The sequence below is a fragment of the Eumetopias jubatus genome, unplaced genomic scaffold, assembly GCF_037043125.1.
Source record: "Eumetopias jubatus isolate StellerSeaLion01/CBP00866 unplaced genomic scaffold, mEumJub1_p1.0 scaffold_36, whole genome shotgun sequence".
NCBI lineage: Eukaryota > Metazoa > Chordata > Mammalia > Carnivora > Otariidae > Eumetopias > Eumetopias jubatus.
The window spans coordinates 810,064-835,617 of record NW_028274842.1 but is presented as its reverse complement, the minus strand read 5'-3'; the positions used below and the strand labels follow the sequence as shown (position 1 = coordinate 835,617).

At 48.7% G+C, this 25,554-nt stretch overlaps 1 protein-coding gene across 1 annotated transcript; it reads left to right on the top strand.

Annotated features, from left to right (window-relative positions):
- Positions 1-1,258: 1,258 nt before the first annotated feature.
- On the top strand, positions 1,259-23,803 carry LOC148161935 (putative phospholipid-transporting ATPase IIB). The gene is made up of 3 exons (XM_088020504.1): positions 1,259-1,389; positions 20,162-20,274; positions 23,435-23,803. The coding sequence occupies exons 1-3, from the start codon at positions 1,266-1,268 to the stop codon at positions 23,759-23,761; spliced, it is 564 nt and encodes a 187-aa protein (XP_087876630.1). The 5' UTR covers positions 1,259-1,265; the 3' UTR covers positions 23,762-23,803.
- The last annotated feature ends 1,751 nt before the right edge of the window (positions 23,804-25,554 follow it).

Below are 25,554 nucleotides of genomic sequence, written 5' to 3'. Positions count from 1 at the left end.
TATGTGACAATAGCAGTGGTTTTATTAAGCCCTAACCGTTCATGATTTGAAGAGAGCACCGCAGATGAACCCAGAAGGTGCTCCTTGGGTTTCCACTCCGCCCCAAGCCCAGCAGCACCCTGTGAACTCTTGAAAACTTCCTGCCTGCCTGTGGAAGTCTGTGTACTTGTCAATTAAAACTCTTCTTTCTGACCCTCAGAGTTCTTAGGATTTTTAAGATGTGAGCTTTATGGACAAATAGCTCATTATGATTATTTTAATTTTCTTTAACTTACCTACAAATTGGACTCTCTCCACTGACTCTGAGTCCTCCACGTTGCTTCTCAAGGGTGCGTTTCTTAGTAGGTAGATCTGTATGAATTGCCGTGTTGGTCATAATGAGTGACTGTCAACAGCTTCCCTGCATTGTGTAGGTATATCACATACCACATCTGCTCTTTTCTTGACAAAATCCAATCAGGCACAGATTTTTTTCTAGAATTGGAAGCATATCTGAATGGTCTTGAGTCTGAATGTGAACGAGAGCAAAGCTGGTTGTGTGTGAAGTTGGGAGCAGAGTGAGCACGTCCGTAAGCCCCGCAGGGAGCTGAGTGCCGCTGGGGTCACAGAGGAGCCCTTCATCCGTTGCCCTGACTGTGAAACCCACATTCTGCACCATGGTCTGGCCCCTGCCACGTCTGATCCCACCTCCTGCCACTCTCCCCCGCTGTGCTTCTGCTCAGGCCACACCACCGCCCCAGTCCTCAGGGAGGTCCCTGCTCGGGAGCCTGGTATTGTGAGGGGCCTAGTCTTCCCAGGATGTGTTCGGTCCGGCATTCATCGTCCCAGGAGAGCATCCTGTTTGTTCTTGTAAAATGAGCGGATCAAGGTCATGATGCATTTTGAATATCTGTTCCGAGTGGGATGCTGCCTAAACCCCTTACACACGCACCCTCTCCTTTGTGTCTGAGCGGGGGTACTTAACGCACATCCACCTTCTCCTCCCACATCTGCCTCCGCACGCCCCACTGGAGGACCAGGATGAGGAGCCTGTTTACTGTCGCCTACAAACATGATAAGGGGCCTCAAAAGGTTTGTTGGCTTAAGTGTCAACAAATTCATTTATTTTAAAGTCTGAAATACAGTATTACCTATTTAGTTCCCGTGAGGTTAAAGATAATACGCCTGTATGGAAAACGTGAGTTTGAACATATCGTGTAGGTTTGGACCCTGCTAACGATTGTAATGAACCGGTTTTGTTTGGCAGTTTGCGTGTGAACTTGGACATGGGCAAAGCCGCATATGGATGGAAGATCATGAAGGACGAGAGCATCCCCGGCACGGTTGTGCGGACCAGCACCATCCCAGAGGAGCTGGGGCGCCTGGTGTACTTGCTCACGGACAAAACAGGTACTGCTCCTGGTTCATGTTTGCCTTTGCGTGCTCGCCGGCGTCCAGGGCAGGGTGACGATGGTGTGCATGTGCCTGTGTGCGCTCACCGGCATCCAGTGCAGGGTGACCCTGGCGCGTCTGTGTGTGCATGCATGTGTGCGTGCGTGCATGTGTAGCGGCGTATTGAAGTCATTCAAATTTAGGATTTTCCAGACTCCGCTGAACACTGGCACACAACTAACCTTCACCTTTGAATAAACACAGTATCATTAGAATTAGCAAAATGTTAAATCCTTAGAGATTTAAATGACATGTTTATATATTTTTGATTCTCTGCTGCCATAGCGTTCTTTGTTTTATTAGTGCGGCTTCTGGAGAGGAAATACTGCTTGCCTGTTTATTACAGGATGATACTTGTGAGCTGTTGGAAGAATGTAACACGATGTGTGTGGGTTTGGTCTTTTGACAGTAATGTTCTCCTGAAGAGCCTTCCAAGTGACTATCCCACCCTCAGGTCCCTGCCCCAAATTTTATTTGCCCTTATTCCATCAAAGAATCCTTGTCAATCCTTAACATAATAAATAAAACATAAACTGAATCCAGTGAAAATCCTAGCAACAGGTGAAATCCCTTCCTGATTTCTTCATTCATAGTTTAAATTCCTGGTAACTCTTGGGGCACCTGGTGGCTCAGTCCCTTGCCCATTGACTCTTGATCTCAGCTCCGGTCATGGTCTTAGGGTCGTGAGATCAAGCCCCGTGTTGGGCTCTGTGCTCAGTGGGGGAATCTGCTTGAGATTCTCCCTCCCTCCGCCTCTCTCCTCAGTCACATATGCTCTCTCTTTAAAATAAATAAGTCTTAAAAAATATCTCATAGTAATTCTTAGTGAACTAGAACTAAGGATACTTGTATAATATGATAAAATGTGTCTCAAGTAAAATTCAACATTATTTTTAATAAAATACTAGAAAAAGCTTAGTCTGGAAAGAGAGAAATCTAACCGCCCTATTAACATGTTTCATTCTGGCCGTTGCAGTAAGACAAGAACTAGAAATAAGCTCTCTGCCTGAAAGATGGAGCAAATATTTGTAGATGAAATAATGAACCAAGGGAATCAACTGCTAAGAGTACGAACCAATGAAGTGTCAGGTCACAGGTCAGAATAATAAAGTAGCTCCCTGCGTGTCAAGTGGACGGAAGAGGGAAGGCCCCACTCGTGGTAGCGCAAGCACGTGTGAAACACGTGGGCATACCGACGTGAGGGGAGTGAAGGGCGTGTGTGAGGATGATCAGACCTTACAGAGAAACGTGAAGGAAGACGTAAACCAGTGAAGGGACAGACTGCAGTCTCCAGCGCAAGGTCCCCAGCGCGAAGATACGGGATTGCGTAGAGCCTGCCTTCACGATGAAGTGATAGGTTTACTGCAGTTCCAGTCAAAATCCAGTTGCCTGTGGCACGTGGTTTTGTTTTGTTTTTTAATTTAGAGTGGGTTTTTTTGTTTTTATTTAAGTAATCTCTATCCCCAGCGTGGGGCTCAAACCCACAACCCTGAGATCAGGCGTCACACACTCCACTGACTGAGCCAGCCGGGCACCCCAGCGGCATTTGGTTGTGGTCAGGGTTGGTCATTATGGCACGTCGGGGGCTGTCCCGTCAGGTGATGCTCGTAAGTCCGAAGAACTCCAAAGTAACGAGGAGCTCAGACTCAAGAAGGTAGGCTGCGAAAATGCCATCAGATTTCTCCCTTCCCATCCTCACTGAGCCGACAGGAAAAGATCCAGAGAATAAAGTGTGGGAGACACGCAGGCGTGCCTCCGCAGAGGTTGAGTTATTTCTGGGAGACAGGTGGGACTATTTTGATGGAGAAGCTGGAGTGAAGCAAACCCAAACTCAAAAAGATTCCTGAAGTGACCCCACAGAAGAGCGTCCTGGGGAATCTGTGAGTTTACAGCACACAGGTCTGTGGGGGGCGGCACGGGAGGCTGTCAGGCTGCCCACCGGCGGCAGGAAAAGCCCAGCTATGCTCAGCCCTGCACTCAGCAGCCTGGACCTTGTGCATAAATACAATCGGAAACCAGGAACAGCAGCATGCACTCGGAGTCCCGCACAAACAGGCACGCTGTGCCCCAAGTGCACAGATCTGTGCGTGTTCACAGAGAAGCCCAACGGAGCCCTGAGGCAAGGGTGCCGCATGACAGAAGGACTTAGTCACACCTGCAAATTCAGTGTCAGAATTAAACTACATTTCCACATACCAGCAACAGTGGGGGCACTTAATTCCAAAAAGGCCAATTAGAATAGCAGCAAAATGTATAAAGTAATTAGAAATAAATCCAAGCAGAACTTGTGTAAAGCCTGCATGGATATAAGTTTGAAGACCTGAGCAGGAGCTAAGCGAGAGGGTGGGCATCTCAGTGCCACACCCCGTGTGGAAAAGTCCGACCTGTCTGAGGCGCACACTGCCCCAGGACCTTGTCTGCACCATTGGTGGGAGCGTTACCTGGTGGCCACCGCTCTGTCCGAACGGACGAGCCCCGACAGCCTGCGCACCGCGGTGCCCCTCTGGCTCCTGCTCCCCAAGGAGACACGTGCGCACGCGCAGCAGGAGACAAGCCCAGGGATGTCCATGGCATCATCTTGGACAACAAAACCAGACTGAACATAACAAAAGCGGTTATCAGTACAATGCATAAATTGTGGAGTGTTTGCAGTTGAATGCTAACTAGCAATGACGGTGTCACGGTTTAATGTTGAACCCAGAAAGGTCTGGGGCCTTCCCCTCTCGGAATTCTGTGCTCCCCTCCTGCCCTGTGTGTGAGGTGCGCGGCGTGCTTATCCGGGGAGCAGGTGCGGGCTGGGCTGTCCTGTCTGCAGCCCACCTGCTCTCGTGGCCACTGAAATCTGCATGTAACACAGCTAAGTGTGGTGCCTGTGATTTCACGTCGGTTCGCAAACGAGAAGCATATGTCAGCACACAGTATGCTTGAGAGTGACTGGTTCTCTCTCCTCTTCCCGTGTCTCTGGATGTGTGATATCAGCAAGGGAAGAAGGATTTTGTGACATCATTTCTTCTTAAAATGCTAACTTTTTAGTATGCATTTTAAATGGTGATGGGGTCATCATTCTCCTTTGTTTCATCATAGCTCCTCCATTTGTCTTTGAATTCTGAGTTCCATCCAGGATAAGGAAGAGTGGTTTTGCCCAGAGTCATAAAGTAAAACCCCATTTTCCTCATGTCTCACTCTGCTGCTTTCACAAAGCAAAAATAAATAATCTGGGCTTCTGAGATTTAAAAAGAATTACAGAACATTATATAAAATATGTGAGTGAGAGAATTTTACACATTTCATTTTCCAAAAGGCCTTTTTGTTCCAGAAGTCACTGAAGGGACCCTCTGTCACCACTTCCTAGTGTTGGAGCCACATGGAGTTTTAAACATTTTTAGTGTTTTTAAAAATTTTTGGTCTTGAGCTTTTTCAGACCCTTTCTCCGTAATCGGAAGGTGAACGCCACCCACGGCACATCAGGCGAGCCACACGCTGTGCCAGCCCTGTGCCTGTCCTCGCCCTGGGGCCATGGGGCCGCGGGCACTTGCCCTTCACGGGTCCTCCTCCCTGAGGGCACTCAGGAGGGAGTGTTGCCTTGGCTGCTTCTAAAGGCCACACGGACCAAATCGCAGGAGAAGGACATCGAGGACGAGTTGTGTAATTGTCACCACACTGCCAGCACGTAGTAGGACTAGTCTAGAAACCAGCTTCTCACACAGATGGAGGCCGCCGGCACACGGGGGTTGGGCCCTCACCTCTGGGCAGCGGGCGGCCTCCGGGGACCCCCAAGCCTCCGAGCAGAGCCATGCGTTGTCTGCCGGGAGGGCTGCATGGCTCGAACTTGCGCTCACCTGCCCTGCCGGGGGGTCCGGCGCAGCTGTGTATCTGTTGTTACTGGGAAGCGTCGTCCGGCAGGGACTGAAGTAACTGTGCTCTGTGTTGTAGTAGTCTCGTCGTGTGACTGATTCAGGTCCTCTGCAGTTGGCCGGGGCCCAGTGGTCACTATGGTGGGCTCCACCATCGCAGAGGGTCTGACGGGGGTGGTGGTTTGGCAGAGGGTAGAGAACTTGGGGTGTAAGACCGTATGCAGACATCATCTGCTTAATCGAATGAGCTGCTGTGTGAGGAGCCTTTCGCTGCTGACCTGCCCATAAGGCGGTCCTCGGTGTGATCGTGATCGGGCTTGTGCCTCATCAATACGCTTTCTGACAAGAAGCGTCCATCACGCGGCCTCTCGTTTGCCCCAGCAGAACAGAGAACGAAGTGTCCCGCAATTGCATTACAGTTTCCTTCTTGTGGTCAAGAAAGCGGTGTGGTGTAATTAGGTTTGATTGGGGTGCACGTTTCCGGTAAGATCTGAAATGAATGATGTTGCCATAGTGACGCGTGTGGCCAGCAGTGCGTGAAACATGAAGCAGTTCATTCGACAAGAGCAGACATCTGTTAGCTGCCAGGGTGCAGAGCATGTTGACACTGCCCAGAAATGGTGGACGTGCCGTGATAACTGAGCAGACGGCGCTGGCATGCTAGGGCAGGTCGTCTGCACCGAGTCCGCTGGGGAGCCCCCATCTCTACGCCGGCTGCTCCTGAGAGCGGTGCTGCGGAGGGCTCGGAAATCCTAAAACTTCGCTCCGGCTGCAGCCTGTTAGAGCGAGCCGCGAATTCCTTTGTTGGGAATCTTTATGCTCCTGTATGACAGAGCATTCCCAAACCACGCCCTGAGACAGGTCATTTAGGATGCGCACCGTGTCGATAGCACCCGTTACCTGGCTTGGCCGTGCGGTTTGCACCCGGCTCGTGTCAGCTCCCAAGGCCGCATCCTCTGCAGCGGGAAGCGCCGTGTCCACAGTGGCAGGGGCAGCGGACCATGGCGTGCGTGCCTCGCCGGGGAGACCTGGAGCTGGGGGTTATGTCCCGTAAGCCAGGGGCCCTGTAAGCTGGGGCCAGGCACAGGCTCTCTGGCCTGCAGACGACAGCTGGGGCCTCTGGCGCCAACACACCTGCAGGGTCTGGCACTGTGCATGACCGGAGCGCGCACTTGTGTGTGTGCTGGGCTGTTCACCCCAGGTGAGGCACTTGATGCAGGCAGTGGTTGAACAGAGGCCTATTGTACTGGGAACCGCGGTCTTCTGAGAAAGCCTCATTTACAGCAAATACAGATTAACAAAGAATATGGCCACAGTCTGCAGGGTATTAGAAGTTGTGTTTCCATCCCTCATTGCTTCGTGGTAAAGTCTGAGTAGCTTTGTGTTGATCTCACGTGATCATTGCTCACGGCCTGGAGCCTGCGCTGGAAGTCCATGGGGTTGGGTGGGTGGCCTGTCCCCAGTGTGCCGCGGGCAGACTTCCCTTTGTTTCTGTGTGGTTGCCACGCCCTGGCTGTCCCACGCACGAGCTGCGGTGTGGCCGCGCCACCCGCCAAACACTGGGTCAGAACACTTTGCAGCTGCGTCTCCAGCAACGTGTCCTCTGCCTGCCTGTGAATCGTCTCCGTCGCTGCCCTGAGACGTGTTCCTGCAGGACTTTGTCCTTAGAAATTGAGTTCCCCTCTACCTGCTTTGCTGCTCGTCCTCCAGAGCCCTCTGCCTTATTAAGGAGCTACAGCATTTTCCTTCTTCAGGAATCACAAAACACGCCTTTTGTCCAAAGACATTTTCCGTCCCTGGCGCTCTCCTAACGGCCAGGTCGCGGGGAAGCCTTCTGGTGGCGTCTGCCCATCCCTATCATGAAGCTTCAGACTTGGGACATACTAACAGTTGAATTAAGATGACAAAAATTGTATGACCTATCAATTGATTGAAATCATGAAAATTGTTTAAGATTTGAAAAGCGGTTTTGCATTACTGACTCTTTTAGTAACTGGCTTAACCTTAGACGCCCCTGCTGTACAAGAGGGTGTAGAAAGTCTCAAACTCGCCCTGACTTTCCTGCTCAGCGTTTTACAGGGTCTGCTGTGAAATAGAAACATCATTGAAAGTTAAAAAGATCCTTCCAGGATTCACCTTAGTATGTTGGAAGATACGCGCCCCTACATAAAGGAGCGTCTGCATCCATAACCCAGTCTCTCACCCAGCGAGATGCAGATGCATTCATCCAAATGGCAAAATAACTGAGCCAAAAATTTCATCGTTTATTTGATGAAATGATAGTCATTTGTTTGAATATGTCTGTTATAACCTCCATAAAACGTGATTTATCAGCAACTAGGACGAGGGTACCAGATGCAGCATTTGACTCGGACGGCAGGCCACTGGGGCAGGTCGCGCCAGCGTTGGGCACAACCACCGTGTGCTGTCAGTGCGGTCCGAGCTCCCTCACAAGGCCACCTGGTGCACAGCAGCAGCCCCCTTGCTTCCCTGCCCTCGCTCAGCCCTCGGTGACCCCTGGTCGACCGTATGCCTCAGCCGGTCTGCCTGTGCTGGACTTCTCCCAGGAGTGGAAGCTCACACCGTGTGGCCTTCTGTGTCTGGCTTCATTTGCTCAGCAGACTCTTTCCAGGTTCACCCGCACTGTCGCGTGTCTCAGTACCTGACTGCTTTCTATTGCAGGCGATACTCCGTCATGTGGATAGACCACATTTCATTTCCATCTCAGTTGAGGGACATTAGTGTAGGTTTTCCTGTTTCTGTTTGGAAGAATGCTGCTATGAGCAAGGTTCTAGCCAGGGCAGGTAGGCAAGAAGAGAAAGGCATCCATGCTATAAAGGGGAGTGAAGCTAGTTGTGTGTGACATGGTCTTCAAACAGAAAATCATAAGGAGGGGTGCCTGGGTGACTCAGTCGTTAAATGTCTGCCTTTGGCTCAGGTCATGGTCCCGGGGTCCTGGGATCAAGCCCCTGCTCCCCAGGAAGCCTGCTTCTCCCTCTCCCACTCCCCCTGCTTGTGTTACCTCTCTCACTGTGTCTCTCTCTGTCAAATAAATAAAATCTTTAAAAAAAGAAAATCATAAGGAATCCCCTAAAATCTGTTAGAAGCAATAAATGAATTTAGTAAGGTTTGAGATACAAGATGAATATACAAAAATGAATTGTATTTCTATACGCTAGCAACGAACTATCCAAAAATAGAATTAAGAACACAATTCTGTTTATGATGGCATCAAAAAAATGAAATCAGTATTTTATAGTGTTAAGATGGCAATAGGATTCCCCAAATTGATTTACAGATTCTACACGATTCCTCTCAACATCCCAGCTGCCTTCTTTGGAGAAATTGACAAGCTGATCCTAGAATTCCTGTGGAAATGCAGGGAGGTTGGGCGCCCAGAGTGGTGTAAACAATCTTGGGACAAGAGCAAATGGAAGGACTCCACAGTTCCTCATCCCAGAGCCTGCCACCAGGCTGCAGGGATCAAGACAGGATGGTGCTGGTGTGAGGACAGACCTTGAGATCGAGGGGGTGGCATCCACAGTCCGGACATCAGTCCCTAGCTGGACACTCAGACGACTTCCAATAAGGCTGCCAGGACGGTGTGCCGGGAGGAACTAAAGCCTGACGCTGCCGGTCGACTGGATTCCAGCACGGGTGCCGCCATCCTCACTGGGGAGGACCAGCCCCTTCAACTGACAGGCAGGGAGAGCAGGACGTCCACATACAGAAGAATGAAGGGGGACCCCTACCTCACACCACACACAAAAACTAGCTCCAGATGGATCACAGACCTACATTGAAGACCTAAAATGATCATTTTTTTTAAACTGCTGAGTTTTCAGAAACTACTCTAAACTTGTCTTTTGTTTCATTCTCTTTGGCTCCATGAAGCACCAGAATAAAGAACTTCTAGGTATCTATCTTAATAGAAAGCTTTATAGGGCACCTGGGTGGCTCAGTTGGTTAAGCGACTGCCTTCAGCTCAGGTCATGATCCTGGAGTCCCGGGATCGAGTCCCACATCGGGCTCCCTGCTCAGCGGGGAGTCTGCTTCTCCCTCTGACCTTCCTTCCTCTCGTGCTCTCTCTCTACCATTCGCTCTCAATAAATAAATAAATAAATAAATAATCTTTATAAAAAAATAAAATAAAAATCTTTATAAACATAACCCAAAAAATAAAAAATAAATGTAAACAAAGCCCAAAAGAAGAAAGAAATAGTTTAAATCTGGATATGTTATCTTTTAATTATTTTAAACTAAATTTTTAAATGCAACAGTGTATTTACTATTTTAGCATGTGCTTGTATGTGTCTATGGGAACTCTGTGGCCTCCCATAATTTCAAGGGGTCTTTGTGCATTACTCTAGAGAGTTCTCCAAACGGCAGCAGGAAGCAAACGTAACTGCGTAGTTGGAGTTTTCATCTCAGAACTTAAAATGCTATCACCAGGCTGACTGAGGACAGTGAGCTAAAGCAGTGTATTAAGGTAGCAGTCACTCGGGGCACCTGGGTGGCTCAGTTGGTTAAGCGACTGCCTTCGGCTCAGGTCATGATCCTGGAGTCCTGGGATCGAGTCCCGCATCGGGCTCCCTGCTCAGCGAGGAGCCTGCTTCTCCCTCTAACCCTCCCCCCCTCATGTACTCTCTCTCTCTCATTCTTGCTCTCTCAAATAAATAAATCTTTAAAAATAAATAAATAAAAAATAAAATAAAATAGCAGTCACTCTACAGCTCCAGATTTGCTGTCTAGAAACAGTCTGTGATCGGAGCAGTAATCATGATGTGCCTTTGGTTTTGGAAAATACTTGCTGTCCACATGGAGTATTGCATTTGGGAATGCCAGAATGCTCGTCTTCAGTAGTCTCGGGAGCAAGATGCTCTGAGTAAACCATCTACCATGTGACTCAGAGAGATGCCACCCTCAAGCTGTGGTGGGTTAATGGGCATAGGACCTGATCGTTGGCACAGGAAGAGGCGGGCGGATGTGCCTCTGACAGAGGGGCTCTGCCTCTGCACAGAGTGTCTGCAGAGCCCAGAGGCCCATCAGCACCCAAGTCCAGACCATAGGGAACACACTGGAGCAAGTTCATTTACAAGGAAGAACGAGAGAGCAGAGAAGACTGTGGCCTTGGGCTCAGGAGGCTTCACCTGGACCCACACTCAAGCAAACAGTGTAGAAACACAACGGGAACCAGGCCTGGCCTTGGTATTTGATGCTGAGGAGCTCCTGCTGTTTGTTGCTGTGATAACATGGGGGTTACATTTATTGTAGCAGCCCCTTCTGTTGTTAATAGCTGACACGCTCAGGCAGGAAGTGGCAGGTCCCAGGAGCGTGGCCCTGAGGTGGTCCTTGCTGATGTGAGGCCTCCATTCGCCACTTTACATGATGCCATTCTGTCCGCTTTGGGGTACGTTGGACATTTCCCTTAAGAAACGCAGACGGGTTGGGACAGAAAACACATTGCCGGAAGTCAGTTCCTGGCACTTCTTGTTCTCACATTTGTAGTTGAAATTTCTTGCATGTTCTGCTTTATCCCCGCAGTCGGTACACCTGTGTACACGCATGTGCACATGCACACGTACGCACACACAGCACTGTGAGAGCGATGCTCCAGCACGCGCCCCGAGGGTGTCCCGGGTGCGTTTGCACACAGTCGGGCGTCTGGCCATAAGACATTCTAAGTCAGCGTTGTTCTCCTGAGGTCAGCTCCCATACTAGAGCAGCATCCGTGTGCCGGCGCCTGGTTGTCCTCGGGACCTCCCGGCGGGACCAGCTCCTCGTCAGCCCCTCCAGGGAAGCCGCATGAGCATGGAAGTCTGTAGACCTTCCTCTCCACAAACCCGCCCAGGTTCCCCTTGCTTCTCTCCGGCCCACCGAGGCAGAGGTGCAGAGGGGCTCACACCTGAGGGCAGGATGAGGTACGTGTCTGAAGAACCGTCAGCCACACCTCCCACACACAACCCCGTCGTGTCTCAGGTGCGCTTCCCGCCGCAGCGCGGCTTCCTGCTCGCACTCCGAGGCTGCCTCGTGGCGTTGACCGCCAGCCGTTAATAACTCCGTGCGTGGCTCCAAAAACCAGTTCAGGGGGACACGTGGTTTTTCTCTAAACATATTGTCATCTGCTTTTAAAAATATTCGCGTATTCCTAAATCCGTGTTAAGTACCACAAGTAACAATAGTCTGCAAAGTCAGGAAATTAAAAAAAGAAAAAAAAACAGTTTTTCCAACAGATCCAGTTTTCAGGACAGGAGGGTATTACGTAACAAAGCGTCTTCTGCTTTTTTGTTCAGTGCTTTCCAGCCTTGGGCTCTAGCTAGAAAACTTTTTCATCTGGTTGAGAAACAGTAATGTAATTGTTTCCGTTTCTGTCCTTTGGTGTCAGCATCCTGTATCTTTCTGCCAAACCTCCCCTTCCTCTTTATTTATTCATTTATAATTAAAATCAGTTAGCATATAACATATTAGTTTCAGAAGTACAGGTCAGTGATCTGTCAGTCTCATATTACACCCAGTGCACGTTACATCACGTGCCCTCCTTACTGCCCATCACCCAGTTACCCCATCCCCCACTTACCCGTCTCCCCTCCAGCAACCCTCAACTTGTTTCCTAGAGGTAAGAGGTTTGTCTTATGGTTTGTCTCCCTCTCTGGTTTCATCTTGTTTGATTTTTTTCCCTCTCTTCCCCTATGATTCTCTGCCTTGTTTCTTAAGTTCCTCGTTTCAGTGAGATCATATGATAACTGTCTTTCTCTGATTGACTTATTTCGCTCAGTATAATGCCCTCTAGTTCCAACCACATTGATGTAAATGTTCAGTATTCATCCTTTCTGATGGCTGAGTCATATTCCATTGTGTATATGGACCACGTCTTCTTTATCCATTCGTCTGTCGATGGACATTTGGGCTCTGTCTACAGTTTGGCTATTGTGGACATTGCTGCTATAAACATTGAGGGTCAGGTGCCCCTTCTTTTCACTACATCTGTATCTTTGGGGTAAATACCCCAAAGTATTTGGGGTATTTAGTAATTGGGTAAATACCCAATTGCTGGGTTGTAAGGTAGCTCTATTTTCAACATCTTGAACCTCCATACTGTTTTCCAGAGTGACTGCCCCAGCTTTGCATTCTCACCAACAGTGTAGGAGGGTTCCCCTTTCTCCACATCCTTGCCAACATTTGGGACGTTAAAATATGTGATATTACACTTAGCTTAATGAAGGACGAGATGTAGCTAAATCAGGTGCTTAGGCATATTTTGCCTTGATAAAACTAAAGTGTCATTCAATCATTATACTTAGTACTATATTTAATTCCATGAACCTTAGAATTACTTCCTAATCTTGCCGTTGGGAAGCAGAGGTTCATGACCTGACAGAGTCAGCACGTGCATGAAGAGCAGAGGCATCCCCAGTGTCAGGTGCCCGAGCTTACAGACGCCAGAGGCCATGCGTGCTGCCGTGCTCCACGTATCAATGTCTCCTCCGGCGTGAGGAGGAGGTCTCCTGCAGTACTGCTTTAGGAGAATCTTTGGTGCTGGAGAGGCCAGTGTGACCCCGGGTCCTGGAGAAGACGCAGGAGAACGCAGTCCGACCTGTGCCCTCTGCGCACGTCCTGTTCATTCCTGTGTCTTCGGTGAAGTGTCGTAGCAGGTTTCTTCCAGTGGCTGGTTGTCTGCTGCGTGCGGTACTGATGCAGCCAAGGGGTCTGGGTTTCTTTGTCATACTTTTTACTTCGATGCACTTTTGTATTCCTTACGTCGTGCGGACTGTGAACTCGTGGTAAGCGTGTGTTCGCCCCCGCCTTTGTTCACATGCTGTCTGGGTTTGTGAGTTGGGCATGCCCACACCCTCTCCCAGACAGGCTGGCTGTGACTTGGGACGGCTCGCTCACGCTGGGTCATGGGGACGTGCTTGTTGGACAGCAGTATCATGTCACCGCCTTGGCAATGGAGGCAATCGTGTGTTTCAATTCCGTTTTCCATGATGAGTGGAGAGTGTGGGAGGAGGACACGCTGATACCAAGCGTGAAATAAACATAGTTCTCATACACACGGTACAGTTGAGGTGATCATGGAAGTGCGTTTGAAAGGGAGCGAGGTCAAGCAGCCATCACTGAGCTTTGTCTCTTCGGTGTCTTGGCCCTGATCCAGTTGACAGCATACTCAATGGTGAAGGGAAAGAATCAACGTGAGGGGGACCGATTGCTGGAAGCGTGGTGTCTTAACACCGAGGCACAGGAGTGTGGGGTTTACGTTCCTCTTAATTCTCTGAAGCTGATCCTTCCTTTTCCCACACTCCAGATATTGCGTGGAACCACCATTGCCTTGTGTAGAGACCAGCTCTCTCCCCGGGCACTCTGGTCCAGGTGATAAGGGGCTGTGACTTGGGTATCAGGATTTAAAATCCCCCAGGTGGTGAGTGGGCAGCAGTGCTCAGGGTCTGCTGGGATGCACACAGTCAGACACAGAGCCACTGCCCAGCCTGAACGCAGCATCCCCACCCTGTTGATCTGAGGCCGTGGAGCAGGAGACCTAATCTCGTGGGCACCTTGGAGGTCCTACCCACTCTGCTGCCTTGATGTAAAATACATGCAATCTTCAAAGAAAAACTATTCATTTAAAACCAAAATGTTTTATTATAACAGTGTGTAGTCTCAAGACTTCTTAAGAACGTGAGCATTTGCAAGGTATATATGGATAGGGGCACCTGGGTGGCTCAGTTGGTTAAGCGACTGCCTTCGGCTCGGGTCATGATCCTGGAGTCCCGGGATCGAGTCCCGCATCGGGCTCCCTGCTCGGCGAGGGGACTGCTTCTCCCTCTGACCCTCCCCGCTCTCCTGTACTCTCTCTCTCTCTCATTCTCACTCTCTCAAAATAAATAAGTAAATCTTTTTTAAAAAAAAGGTATATATGGATAGTAGAATTTACATAAGGAGACCAGTATAAATGTAAATTTATCACTAGGTAAGTAAATGTGTAACTGTCAAATCTTAACATAATTTAGGGCAAGTGCCTCTGAACAGTTCTGTGATTCTGAGCTGATGCCAGTCGACGGCCTTGCTGAGCACCCAATGTGGGCGGAAGGCATCCTGGTCAGTATAACGTGTGGGTCACTGGCATGGCCCTATATGTAAATTCAAACTGTACTCTCCGAAATCTCATCTTTAAGAATCTACCCCACATAAATAATGGTTTTGTAGCTGCATTTTTTGGTGATAACAAAAAATTTTAAACCATCTGAGTATCCGTGTTTGGGAGGAAGATCCAGCAGAACCTTGTGTACCATACTGGGTTTATGGTATACCCCCTAAAAATAACGTGGAATACCCCTGTGTGTAGTCATGTGAAAAAATAGTTTATAAATGCATACTTGTCTCTACCAGTGGAAAAGTTGGAAGAGGTTATATACCTAAACTAGGTGATCCCAGGGTGTGAGAGGGTACAACAAGTATTTACAACTTTTAATATAAATGAAGGCCTCCAATTCCAGAACGATGGAGTGGATGTTCTTCTCCCTGTCTGTCCTGCTGAGCACACCACGCACCTGACGTGCTACGTGCAGCGCACACAAGAAGACCGTGAGCGGGGAGGGAGGAAGGCAGGCTCGCCCCATCAGGAGGACCAGCAGTCAGTTCCCTGGTGTTCCGCTTCGTGCCCAGACTGGGGCCTGGAGAAGCCAGCGATGCAGAAATGCCAGTGGGCACAGACAGGCTGAGAAGAGCTGCTCTCTGTGACCGAAGGAGCAGCCTGGCAAGACGGGAACACTCATGCTTCCATTCCAGCCGTTGGAGAAAGCACAGCACAGGTGGCCCCATGATGATGTGATGGACGGAGGAGTTACCACGGCGGTGGCCATCCCATGGCCACATGTAAGTGTGTCCAGTCAGCGCATGGTGCAGCAGCAGCTTGCACAGTGTTCCCTGTCCATTTGTGCTCAGCAAAGGCCCCACCCTCTGTCTCCGAAGACCAAGTGGGGACCCTAGACTTCCAACCTCTCCTGGCTGTCCAGATGACCCAGCTCCCAGGCCAGCATGGAGTCTAAGAAGGCCAAGGGTCGGACTTTCATGTCTGCTGGGCGGGCAGCCTGGACGGCCATTGTCACAAACAGAATCAGCGCGGTGAAGAACTGATGGGTCGTGCCAGACTAGGGGTGGGCGAGGGCGTGGATGTGGCCACGGATGCAGGTGAGGACCATGTTGGTGCAGATGGGACGCCTCTGCATCTTGATGGCCATGCTGGCCGTGCAGATCCACACATGACGGTGACGTGAAGCTGATATGCTGCGCGGTGCCGGGCACTGGTCTGATACTGCGCTACTCGACATAGGGACGGCCAGTGGGGTGCCAGGCAGGGGATGCGGGCAGCCCCCTGTGCCGCTGTGGAATCCAGAATTGCTGCAGGAGAAGTCAGAAGAGAGGCCAGCAGCCCTTACTCAGGAGGCTGGCGGACACGAGAAAGGCCTATGGTAGGCATGCCACCCAGGGGGAGGAATCACACATTTCCTTGTGAGGTAGCAGTTTTTTCTTTAAACTAGAGTAGTTTCTTATGAAATGCATATGTTTCTTATTTTTTCCTATCATTTCATTGAGATTCCTGGTAGTTGCTATTTTCTAAACTGGAGAGCTCTAATTCTGTAATCGTCTAGCATTTCAGGGGCCTGGCAGGTCCCAGCAGCCGTGAAGTGCGCTGCCCAGCTGACATTTCATGTAGACGGTGGACATTGCTGGTTGTGTTTGAGGGAGGGAGGAGAATGAAGGGTCCTTATTCTAGGAAGGTGGCACCAGTCAGGAGGTCAGAAGCCATTCCCGAGTCTCGCAAGTCGGGATGAGCGGTGAGGGCCCCAGAGTACATGTAGCCGCGGCAGAGCCCCCGCACCACACCTGTGCGGCTGGTGTGAGGAGGTCTGAGGGTTGGCAGAAAGGACGGAGCATGATGAGGGCGGCGTGTGGGGCAGCTCCGTCACCCGCCTCCGCCTGCGTGCCTGTGGACCCCCTCGCCAGCCTCAGCCGGTGTTTCACGGTGAGGGGGTGGGCGGCAGGGGGGCGGCAGTGCCCGCAGTCAGGCGCTCAGGGGGCGCTCCGGCAGGGGCGGGTGCTGCTGGTCAGGGGGCGTGCGGGCCAGGTGGCGGAAGGGGAGGCCAAGGCTGTGCGTCCACAGGGTAGAACAACCATCCTAGAGGAAGAGTGGGTGGAGCTGGGCACCATGAGATCTGGGAATGGTGACACCTTAGACCCTAGAATGTCTGCAAAGCCAGAGAATCCTAACAGTGTGGCCCCAGCACGACACACACACAGACCAGGGGAACAGAAAAAACCGCACCCGTAAATGGGCAACTAAGGCAGGACGAGGAGGGCAAGAGCGGACAGTGTCCTCGCACGTGGTGCCACAAGAGCTGGACAGCAGCGTGCGGAAGAAGGAAACCGGCCCTTTGTCCCGCACCACACAAGATGAACCCAGGACTGAAGACCAGAAACCAGAGGTTCCAGAGGAGAACACGGGCAGTAATCTCTTTGACGTCGGCCTTATCAACATTTATTTGGAACTGTCTCTCCAGGGAAGGGCAACAAAAGCTAAAATAAACAGACAGGATTCCATCAAATGGGATTTCATCAGACTACAAAGCCTCTTCAGAGCCAAGGAAACCCATCAACAAAATGAAAAAGGAACCTATTGAATGGGAGCAGATATTTTCAAGTCATCCATCCTGTAAGGGGTTAATATCCAAAAACATATGAAGAACTTAGACAACTTAGTATCAAACAATTAAAACGCCCCAGTTTAAAAATAGGCAGAGTATCTGAAAGGACATTTTTTCAAAGAATACCTGTAGACACATGAAAAGATGCACAACATCACTAATCGTGGGAGAAATACAAATCAAAACTACGATGATACATCTCCTTCACACAGGTCACAGTGGCTAAAATCAACAGGTGTCGGCAAGGATGCAGAGAAAGGGGAACCGCCGTGCACGGCTGGTGGGAACGCAAGCGGGCGCAGCCCCTCTGGAAAACGGTGTGGAGGTTCCTCAAGACATTAAAAGGAATCACCATGTGATCCAGCAATCGCACTTCTGGGTGTTTATCCAAACAAAATGAACACTAATTCACAAAGATACACACCACCCCTATGTTTGCAGCATTATTTACAACATCTGAGATCTGGAAACATCCCAAGCATCCATCCGTAGATGAATGGATACGGGAGAGGTGGTAGAGACCTATGTTACTCAGCCATAAAAATGAAATCTTGCCATTTTTGACAAAAAGAATGGACCTAGAGGGTATGATGCTCAGTGAAATGAGTCCGAGAAAGCCAAAGTTGCAGAATCCAAATAACCAAACACAAGAGAAACAGACTCAAAGACATGGAGACAAATGGGTGGTTGCCAGAGGGGAGGGGGCGGAGGAGGGGGGAGAGCCGCAAACCTCCGGTTATCAAATGAGTCCCGGGGATGTACAGTACCGCATGGGGAGTGTGGCTGGTGATACTGTACTAGGGCCGTGCGGTGACCGATGGCGACCGCACTCAGACGGGGAGCATTTTGTATAAAAATAGCGAACCGCTGCCGTGTACACCTGAAACAGATAGTGTATGTCAGCCTTCAGTTTTCACAAAAAAGAAACACGGAAGTGATCCACCCAGTTCCAGCAACAGCACTGTGAGACGGTGGGTCTTCGCACTGGGTGAACTGGGCGCATCCCCGTTCCATCCCCGCGGATCCCGCGGTGTGAGCCAGTGAGCAGGGCAGAGCACCCTTCGCTTAGGGTCTTTTGCCACTTGCGTTCAGTGGTTTACAAACCTAAAGAAATAGTAGTTTATTCTTGGTAGGAACTGTGCAGGCGTAGTATTCTTATTTTTGCCATACGTGTAAAATTGTTAGTAATAAAAAGGTTGAAAAGCATTATTTATTGTCATCGTATTTATAAACTGCCTCATACCACAGCCCACCATAGATTAGAAGCCTCACATTCAGTGTATGTCAGAGGAAAAAGTGTCTACAGGAAATTCTTTAATGATGTCAATCTGATAAGTAAGATATTTTTTTTTAAATAATAAATTTTCAGGGAACTGCTCATTTGGGCACACGTAACAGAGGTGAGCTTGGTGCTTATTCTAACAGGAATTAATGTACAATTTCATTAGCTTTTGATGATAGGTAACTATCGTCTTCATCTCAAATCTTTGATGTAAATAATTTCTAGAACTTCCTTATTTCATTTGGAAGCTGAATTGTTTTTAATTACATTCTTTAAACTATTTTAATTAATTCTGCTTTACTTAATGAGGATGACATAACCAGGAAACCCTTTTAAACTGTACTTCTCACATAATTTTGATTTCAGGAAACTTAGGTGCCATTTAATTGAGGTACTAAACGGGCTAAATAGAATTTTGAAAAAGCAAAATTTCTAAAACTGATCAGCATCCCTGAGAAGAGCTGCTCTTTGAAATTTATGAGACCCTAATGTATGTATTCTATCCATTCTTGTAAGAAGGTTATTCAAAACAGTCTCTGAAACAGTGTTATGAAATACGGATTTTCCTTTATGTTAACGTAGCCTTCCTGTCCTGTAGTGGGAGTTCTGAGCTATTTTGTTTTGAACACCAATGTGTATGGAGTCATGGATAGATGTGAAAACACTTTTTATTATATCTTCCACATCACATGTGCCAAAGAAAACAGAAGTTAGTTAATATTTTATGGGTGCCTTGTAACCGTGTGGAAAGCCCAGCTTCTAACTGACTGGGGATAGGATTGTTCATACCCACATTGATAATTACATCAGTCAGTGGGTGATCCTTCTGTGAGCTGTGAGGTAAGTGCAGAAAAGCCCGGGGGCCTACATGACCGCACTTTTCGTTACCGTACCTGACGCCCATGCTCACAGGTGTTCACACTTCCCCAGGTTGCTTTACTTCTAGAAAACCCAGTAAGCAAAAATCCTATGTGCGTATTGTGTGTGCATTTTTATATTAAGTGATACACATACACAATGTTTAGGGTTTTCAGAGTCATGAAGATGTGTAACATTGTGAATTTATGTGTCACTTTTAATGAAAATTCACCGTTTTTGAAATAATGTTAACGTCTTGCTGCCTTTCGTGATGTTACTTCACTGTATTTGGCAGACCCAAGACATCTCATAAAATTGACCTGTGCGTGCTCCTCTCTTAACTGACTTCCTTACACACCAGGGGTGAAGCACTTCCTCATGCTCAAGCACACGTGAGTGCCTGGCCTACATGGACTGGCTGTCCCCAGGAGTGAGCCCTGGCCATCTGGAGGGACGTGAGCACCTCCAGGCAGCTCACCGGGCAGAAGCCCAGCTAAAGAGAACGTGCCTCCCTGCTTACTGACCTTTCTGTTGCTCCACATGATGCAAGTGGTGCTAAGGGTTAAATGCATCTGTTTCTGTTCAATTAAAAATACTTAATTTTTCAAAATTGGGTGTTTTTTTTAAAAAACTGGTAGGCACGCTTATTTGGGACTAGTTGATGTCTTTCTCAGGCAGTGTTCTAGAGTATAATTACAAAGGTAGTGACTCTGTTTTCCAGTTTCACGCCTGTCTCTTTCAGAACAGGCAGAAGTTATATTTGTACCAAACAATGCATCTGAACTGAAAGACAGAGGCCACACTTTCTTCAGGTAGTTAGAGCCCTTCACGTTATCGCGCTCTTCCGGAGGGATCTGGGAGGGACACTTGTCCTCAGTGGGGAAGGACATTCCTAGCTGCTGGAATTACAGAGCAGAGCATTCTCACTGCCGAGGGGCGCCCCGCTATGAGAGCTCGGCCCGTGGAGGTCCACGTACGGGATGGGGAGTCCTGGTCCCGTTGATGAGCTTTCCTCTGTGACCTGGTCTTTGTTGCAGGAACCCTCACCCAGAACGAGATGGTGTTTAAGAGGCTGCACCTGGGGACTGTGTCTTATGGAGCAGACACGATGGAGGAGATCCAGAGCCACCTCAGGAATCCATACTCACAGGTAAGCTCATTGGCATCCGCACGGGAGCTGCCTGCAAAAGTGCCTGGCTCTGTCGAACCAGCCTGAACCCACTGTATCCGCTGATCTGGAAATCGGCAAACATCTTTGAATGTCCTAAAACACTCAGTTCTAATTTATAAATCAAGAGGCAGTTTTTGAACCAATTTTATTTTATTTTTTTTATTTTTTATAAAGATTTTATTTATTTATTTATTTATTTATTTATTTATTTATTTGATAGAGATAGAGGGAGAGCACAAGCAGGGGGAGGGAGAAGCAGGCTCCCCGCCGAGGAAGGAGCCCGATGTAGGGCTCGCTCCCAGGACCCTGGGATCATGACCTGAGCCAAAGGCAGCCACTTAACCGACTGAGCCACTGAACAATTTTGAATAAGCATTTCTATATTGTAAAATAATAGAAAGGATATAATGACCTTAAACCATTTATTCATATTAAATAATTTTCTTAGTGAAATATTCCAAAAGATTACTCAGGATAGGTAGTATTTTTAAGACTATTAAGTAGAATACTGCATCACAGGTGTTTCTTACCAGTTCCTCTGGGTTTCTTCATAATTAGTAAGACTTTCTCATATTTTCTTGCCTTTTCCATAAACAGAAGTAGACACACGGGATCGTGAGCCCCGTGTCCCTGTCATTCGGCCTCAGCAGCTGTCCATGCACCGCAGACCTGGTTCCCTCCGTAGCCCTCTCCTCCTTCACCATATCACTGTGAAGTGAAACTCAAATGTCATGTTATTTCATCTGCAAATACATCGTCTGTGTCTGGATCAGATAAGGACTCCTTGGGTGGAGGCAGGGGGCGTATATCCTAAGTCTTGGCCTTTCCCTGGAGCTTCAGGAGCTCTCTGAAGTTGCAGGGACAGGAAATACACAGCCTAGTAGCCACAGTGTTTGCCAGAGACTTGGTAGGCCGTGCGCTCTGCAAGTGCGTCTGTGGCCCGGGAAGGTCCTGACACGCCAGATCCTGACATGGGGCCCACAGGGCCACGTGTTCCCACAGATGACAGGGTGTGGGGCAGGCAGACACAGGCCACTCTGCAAAGGTCAGTTTAGGCCGCAGAGGTCCCCTAGCCTGTTCTCAGGTAGCGTTCGTGTTGCACTCATTTGAATTCACTGATTCTGGGTAACCAAACCTTGCAAGCCCAGGGTGTCTAAGATGCTGCACACACAAGGCTGTGGTTTGAACCCAGTGCCAGCCATCACTTCCCTAGGCTGCTTTTCTGCCTCTCTGCTGGCCTATTGTGAGGTTCGGGCACCCCCGTTGTAACAGGCCAGCATATATCAGGTGCAAACGTGCCATCACCCGCCCCCCAGGGAAGCGGGGCCTCGCATGTACACAGACCACTGCCGCCTCGAGGCTCCCACGGGCCGTCTGGCAGCGGCGCCCCCAGAGGCTGTAGGCCCTGTGTATTGATGGTCATACTTCTGACTTGACTTCCACAGACGGGGCTGAGCCACACACGCCCTGAACAGTTTCTGCTCTGACCGAATTCAGGTGTACTGTCTGCCTTACATTCAGTTTGTGAAAACCTCTTTCTTCTGTAATGTTTACCAGAACGGCGTATACTTTACTTTTCAAGACGCTGTCAAAAGAAAAGTATCTAATGCATATGTGTTTATTGGATGTAATGATCACTTACACAAGCACACATATACTTAAAACCAAGCCCTTTCTTCAGTTGGATGTCACTCAGTGCAATACAGAGCATTTTGTAACCTAGAACATTTATTAACAGAAGGAAAATCTAAAAAGGAGAAGGAATAGGTCTTCCCTTCTCCTGGTAATCTAGGTCTAGGTCGAAACAGTACCAGGTAAAATCTGTTTTTAAAAAATAAATTTACATTATGCATGAATATGATTTTAATAGCTCCAAATAAGCTGTTTTCTAGAAAATTTAGAAACAGAAAGGATGAGTCAGTGTATAAAAATAGCAGATATTTAATACTTATTTCCACGGAGGAGGTCTTTTAAAAATCTTTTTTCGAAGCTGTCTGTTGGTTGGCTGGTTAGATAGTACTCTTTTGTAAAATTGATTTTATTACTGAGATTCTGTCTTTTTATTAAGATGATAATAGTCTACCAGGTCCACTGCAATGTAACATGAATCTTTCATAATCTGATTATATTTCCCCTCTGGAAGCATTTGGTGATGGAGGGCATAATCTTTAATGGCATTTGTGTGAAATGAAATTCTACAGCCATCGATAAACAGAGTCCTAAGGGGAGTCAGCCGTGTTGCGTGCCGCTCTCCCTTTGCCGTGCAAGCAGCAGGCGGGTGGGAGGCGAGCGCAGGGGAGAGGCAGTGCCAGCTGCTGAGCTGCACGAGCAAACCCTTCATTAGACAGCACTGTGACTTCACGGGCAGAGAAGTCACGGCTCGGTGGCTCTGCATGCCCCGTCCAAAAGCGAGAGCCTGGCTTTCTCAGGAGGGCCGTCACAAGTGGCCATGAAGGTAACCGAGGAGCCTCTGTGGTCCTGCTCCACCTCCCCCTGGAGCGGGGGGGAATGGCCACTCCACTGACGGAGGCGAGCGCCCTCGAATGCAGCCTGGTGCAGGGGGAGCCAAATGGAGGGAGCGGGGAGTCACGTCTGGAGCGCAAGAGTCTGAAATAGGAGGTGAGGATCAGTTTTCGTCAGATGCCGGGGTTACTGTCATGCACAAAACTAGCTCTTAATACAGAGGCTGTGACAGGCTGGATTCCTTTATTGTATTAAAGGAAGATTCGTAAGTATTTTTTCCTGCTTTTAGCTTTAGTCCACTTCAGGTACAGCACTTTTTAACGAAACATGAAAGCAGTTAGGAGCATATGGCTCTGGTTTGCTCTTTAACTCACCCCATCTTTACAAGGAGAACAAACATGACTTATTACGGACTTAGCAAGCCAATGCTATGGATCAAGTGAATGTAGAAAAGGAAAACCCTCCGACTCTAAGTACTGCAACAGTTTGGTAGCCGTGCCGACCAGGAGACGCGAGTGCTTACGGCGCTAGCACGGACACGTCACGTGAGCGAGCCCGTTCCCTAAGAGCTGCTTGTCTCATCCCTCACTGATGCACTCATAAAAATCACACGTGCTGGTAACTCCAGTATCAACTACGTTGTCTCTTTAATTTTGTGACGTTCGTATTTTATCAGATGCAGTCTCAAGCTAGCGGGAATGCTACCAGTTCAACACCACCAAGAAAGGCCCAGTCCTCAGCTCCCAAAGTGAGAAAAAGTGTTAGCAGTCGAGTCCACGAAGCTGTGAAGGCCATTGCGCTGTGCCACAACGTGACCCCCGTGTATGAGCCTCGAGCCGGCGTGATCGCGGAGGCCGAGTACGCAGAGGCGGACCAGGACTTCAGCGACGGGAACCGCACCTACCAGGCCGCCAGCCCTGACAAGGTCAGTTGGGGCCTCTTAGAGGATCTCAGATACAAACCTGCCTCAGAGGCACAAGAATTCGTTCTTCCAGGGGCATGAATGCAAGGGGAGCTTTATTATCGTGTCTAATGGTGCCTTAGCTCCAGGCCTGAAGGCCACATGGCTCTCTGGGATTCGTGCATTTGGTCCTGGTGTGTCCACTTACCCCAGAAAGCCTAAGAGTTGAGTTACTGGAAAACACATGAGAAAAATCAGAGTTTTACTGATTTGTAAACTGATTTGTGACCGAGTCAGATCTTAATAAAGCTGCTGGCGCCTAGACTGTTCCTCCCTCATCATCCCATCTTCTTACTTCCACATGAATTGTCAGGCTTACGTGTTAAATTTCCAGGTTTGTTCGTTTGTTTGGGCAGAATTTAGCTATAGCATATCTATTTCAAAAGAGAATTGGGCTATAAATCATTTCAAAAATCTTCAGAAGACAGAAACAGTAAAATCTTCAATGTGGCAAATTAGTCATTTCTGACCTTACATCATTTTTTTACTTTTTTTTTTTAAAGATTTTATTTATTTGTTTTTGTCAGAGAGAGACAGAGCACAAGCAGGGGGAGCAGCAGAGAGGAGAAGCAGACTCCCTGCTGAGCGGAGAGCTCGATCCCAGGACCCTGGGATCATGATCTGAGCCAAAGTCAGACACTTAACCGACTGAGCCACCCAGACGCCCCCATTTTTTTTATTTTTAGATTGATAAAAGTCATTGTTAAATTAATTTGCCCAATTCCTGTTCAGCCAGTATATTTTAAATAACGTTTTCTTATGCCCTCCCTTTTAGTCAAGGTTCTTGAGATGATTCTGTAATCAAACCAACCATGGAAGCAATATAAGCAAACAACCTTCTTTTTTTTTTTTTTAAATACTGTAGGAAATTGGATCGTGTAATAACTCCCAAAAAGTACCATCCATCACAGTTTAAAAAAGAAAAATCTGATCTAATGTTTTTTTTTTTTTAAAGATTTTATTTATTTATTTGAGAGAATGAGAGAGAGAGAGAGCATATGAGAGGAGGGAGGGTCAGAGGGAGAAGCAGACTCCCTGCTGAGCAGGGAGCCCGATGCGGGACTCGATCCCGGGACTCCAGGATCATGACCTGAGCCGAAGGCAGTCACTTAACCAACTGAGCCACCCAGGCGCCCCTGATCTAATGTTTTAAAGAGAGGAGCCCAGTGATTCTCGTAAACGAGTATTTCAGAAGAGCGAGGTCCTTCTGTAATGACATCACAGCAAGGAACTTGCGCGCCGCTTTCCCCTGAGATATCTGTGTTGGGGAGGCTGAAGGGCTGGGGCCTTAGGCTGCCGCTGGGAACCACAGCATGAAACCAAGAGCGCCAAGGTGCTGGGGTGTAACGTGTACTGCAGAGTTTGCAGCGCTGACAAGAGCGTCCCTGTTGTGCTGAATAAAATTAATTAAGAGGTCAGAAGATAAATCTGTGAGTTTCCCGTGTTAGGAAAGGCGTTCTGTGAGTCATAGCTAGAGCCGGCTTGGGACCTGGGCCAGAGAGGACTGTGTAGTTGTGTGTTGTGGGTGCCGGCTTGCAGGGGCTCGTGTCCTGCTTCCCTGCAGCTGGGAGCAGCCAGTCCTGCCTGTTTATTCCTCGAAAGCTGCTTGCGACCATCCTGATGGGTTTCGTTCCCAGAGGCGCCCTCAGTCCATGTCTGCCGTCTCCTGGGAGCCACAGGGGACACACCGGCACCCTTCATCCTGTCTGCGTGGCACGGGGACTGACAATTTTGTTTTCTTCAGTCTTTTTTGTGTATCTGCCTTTTTCTGTACCTGTGCATGGTTCCAGAAGTGCTGATTGCTGGGCCTGGTGTGGAGCCAGTGCTTCTCCATT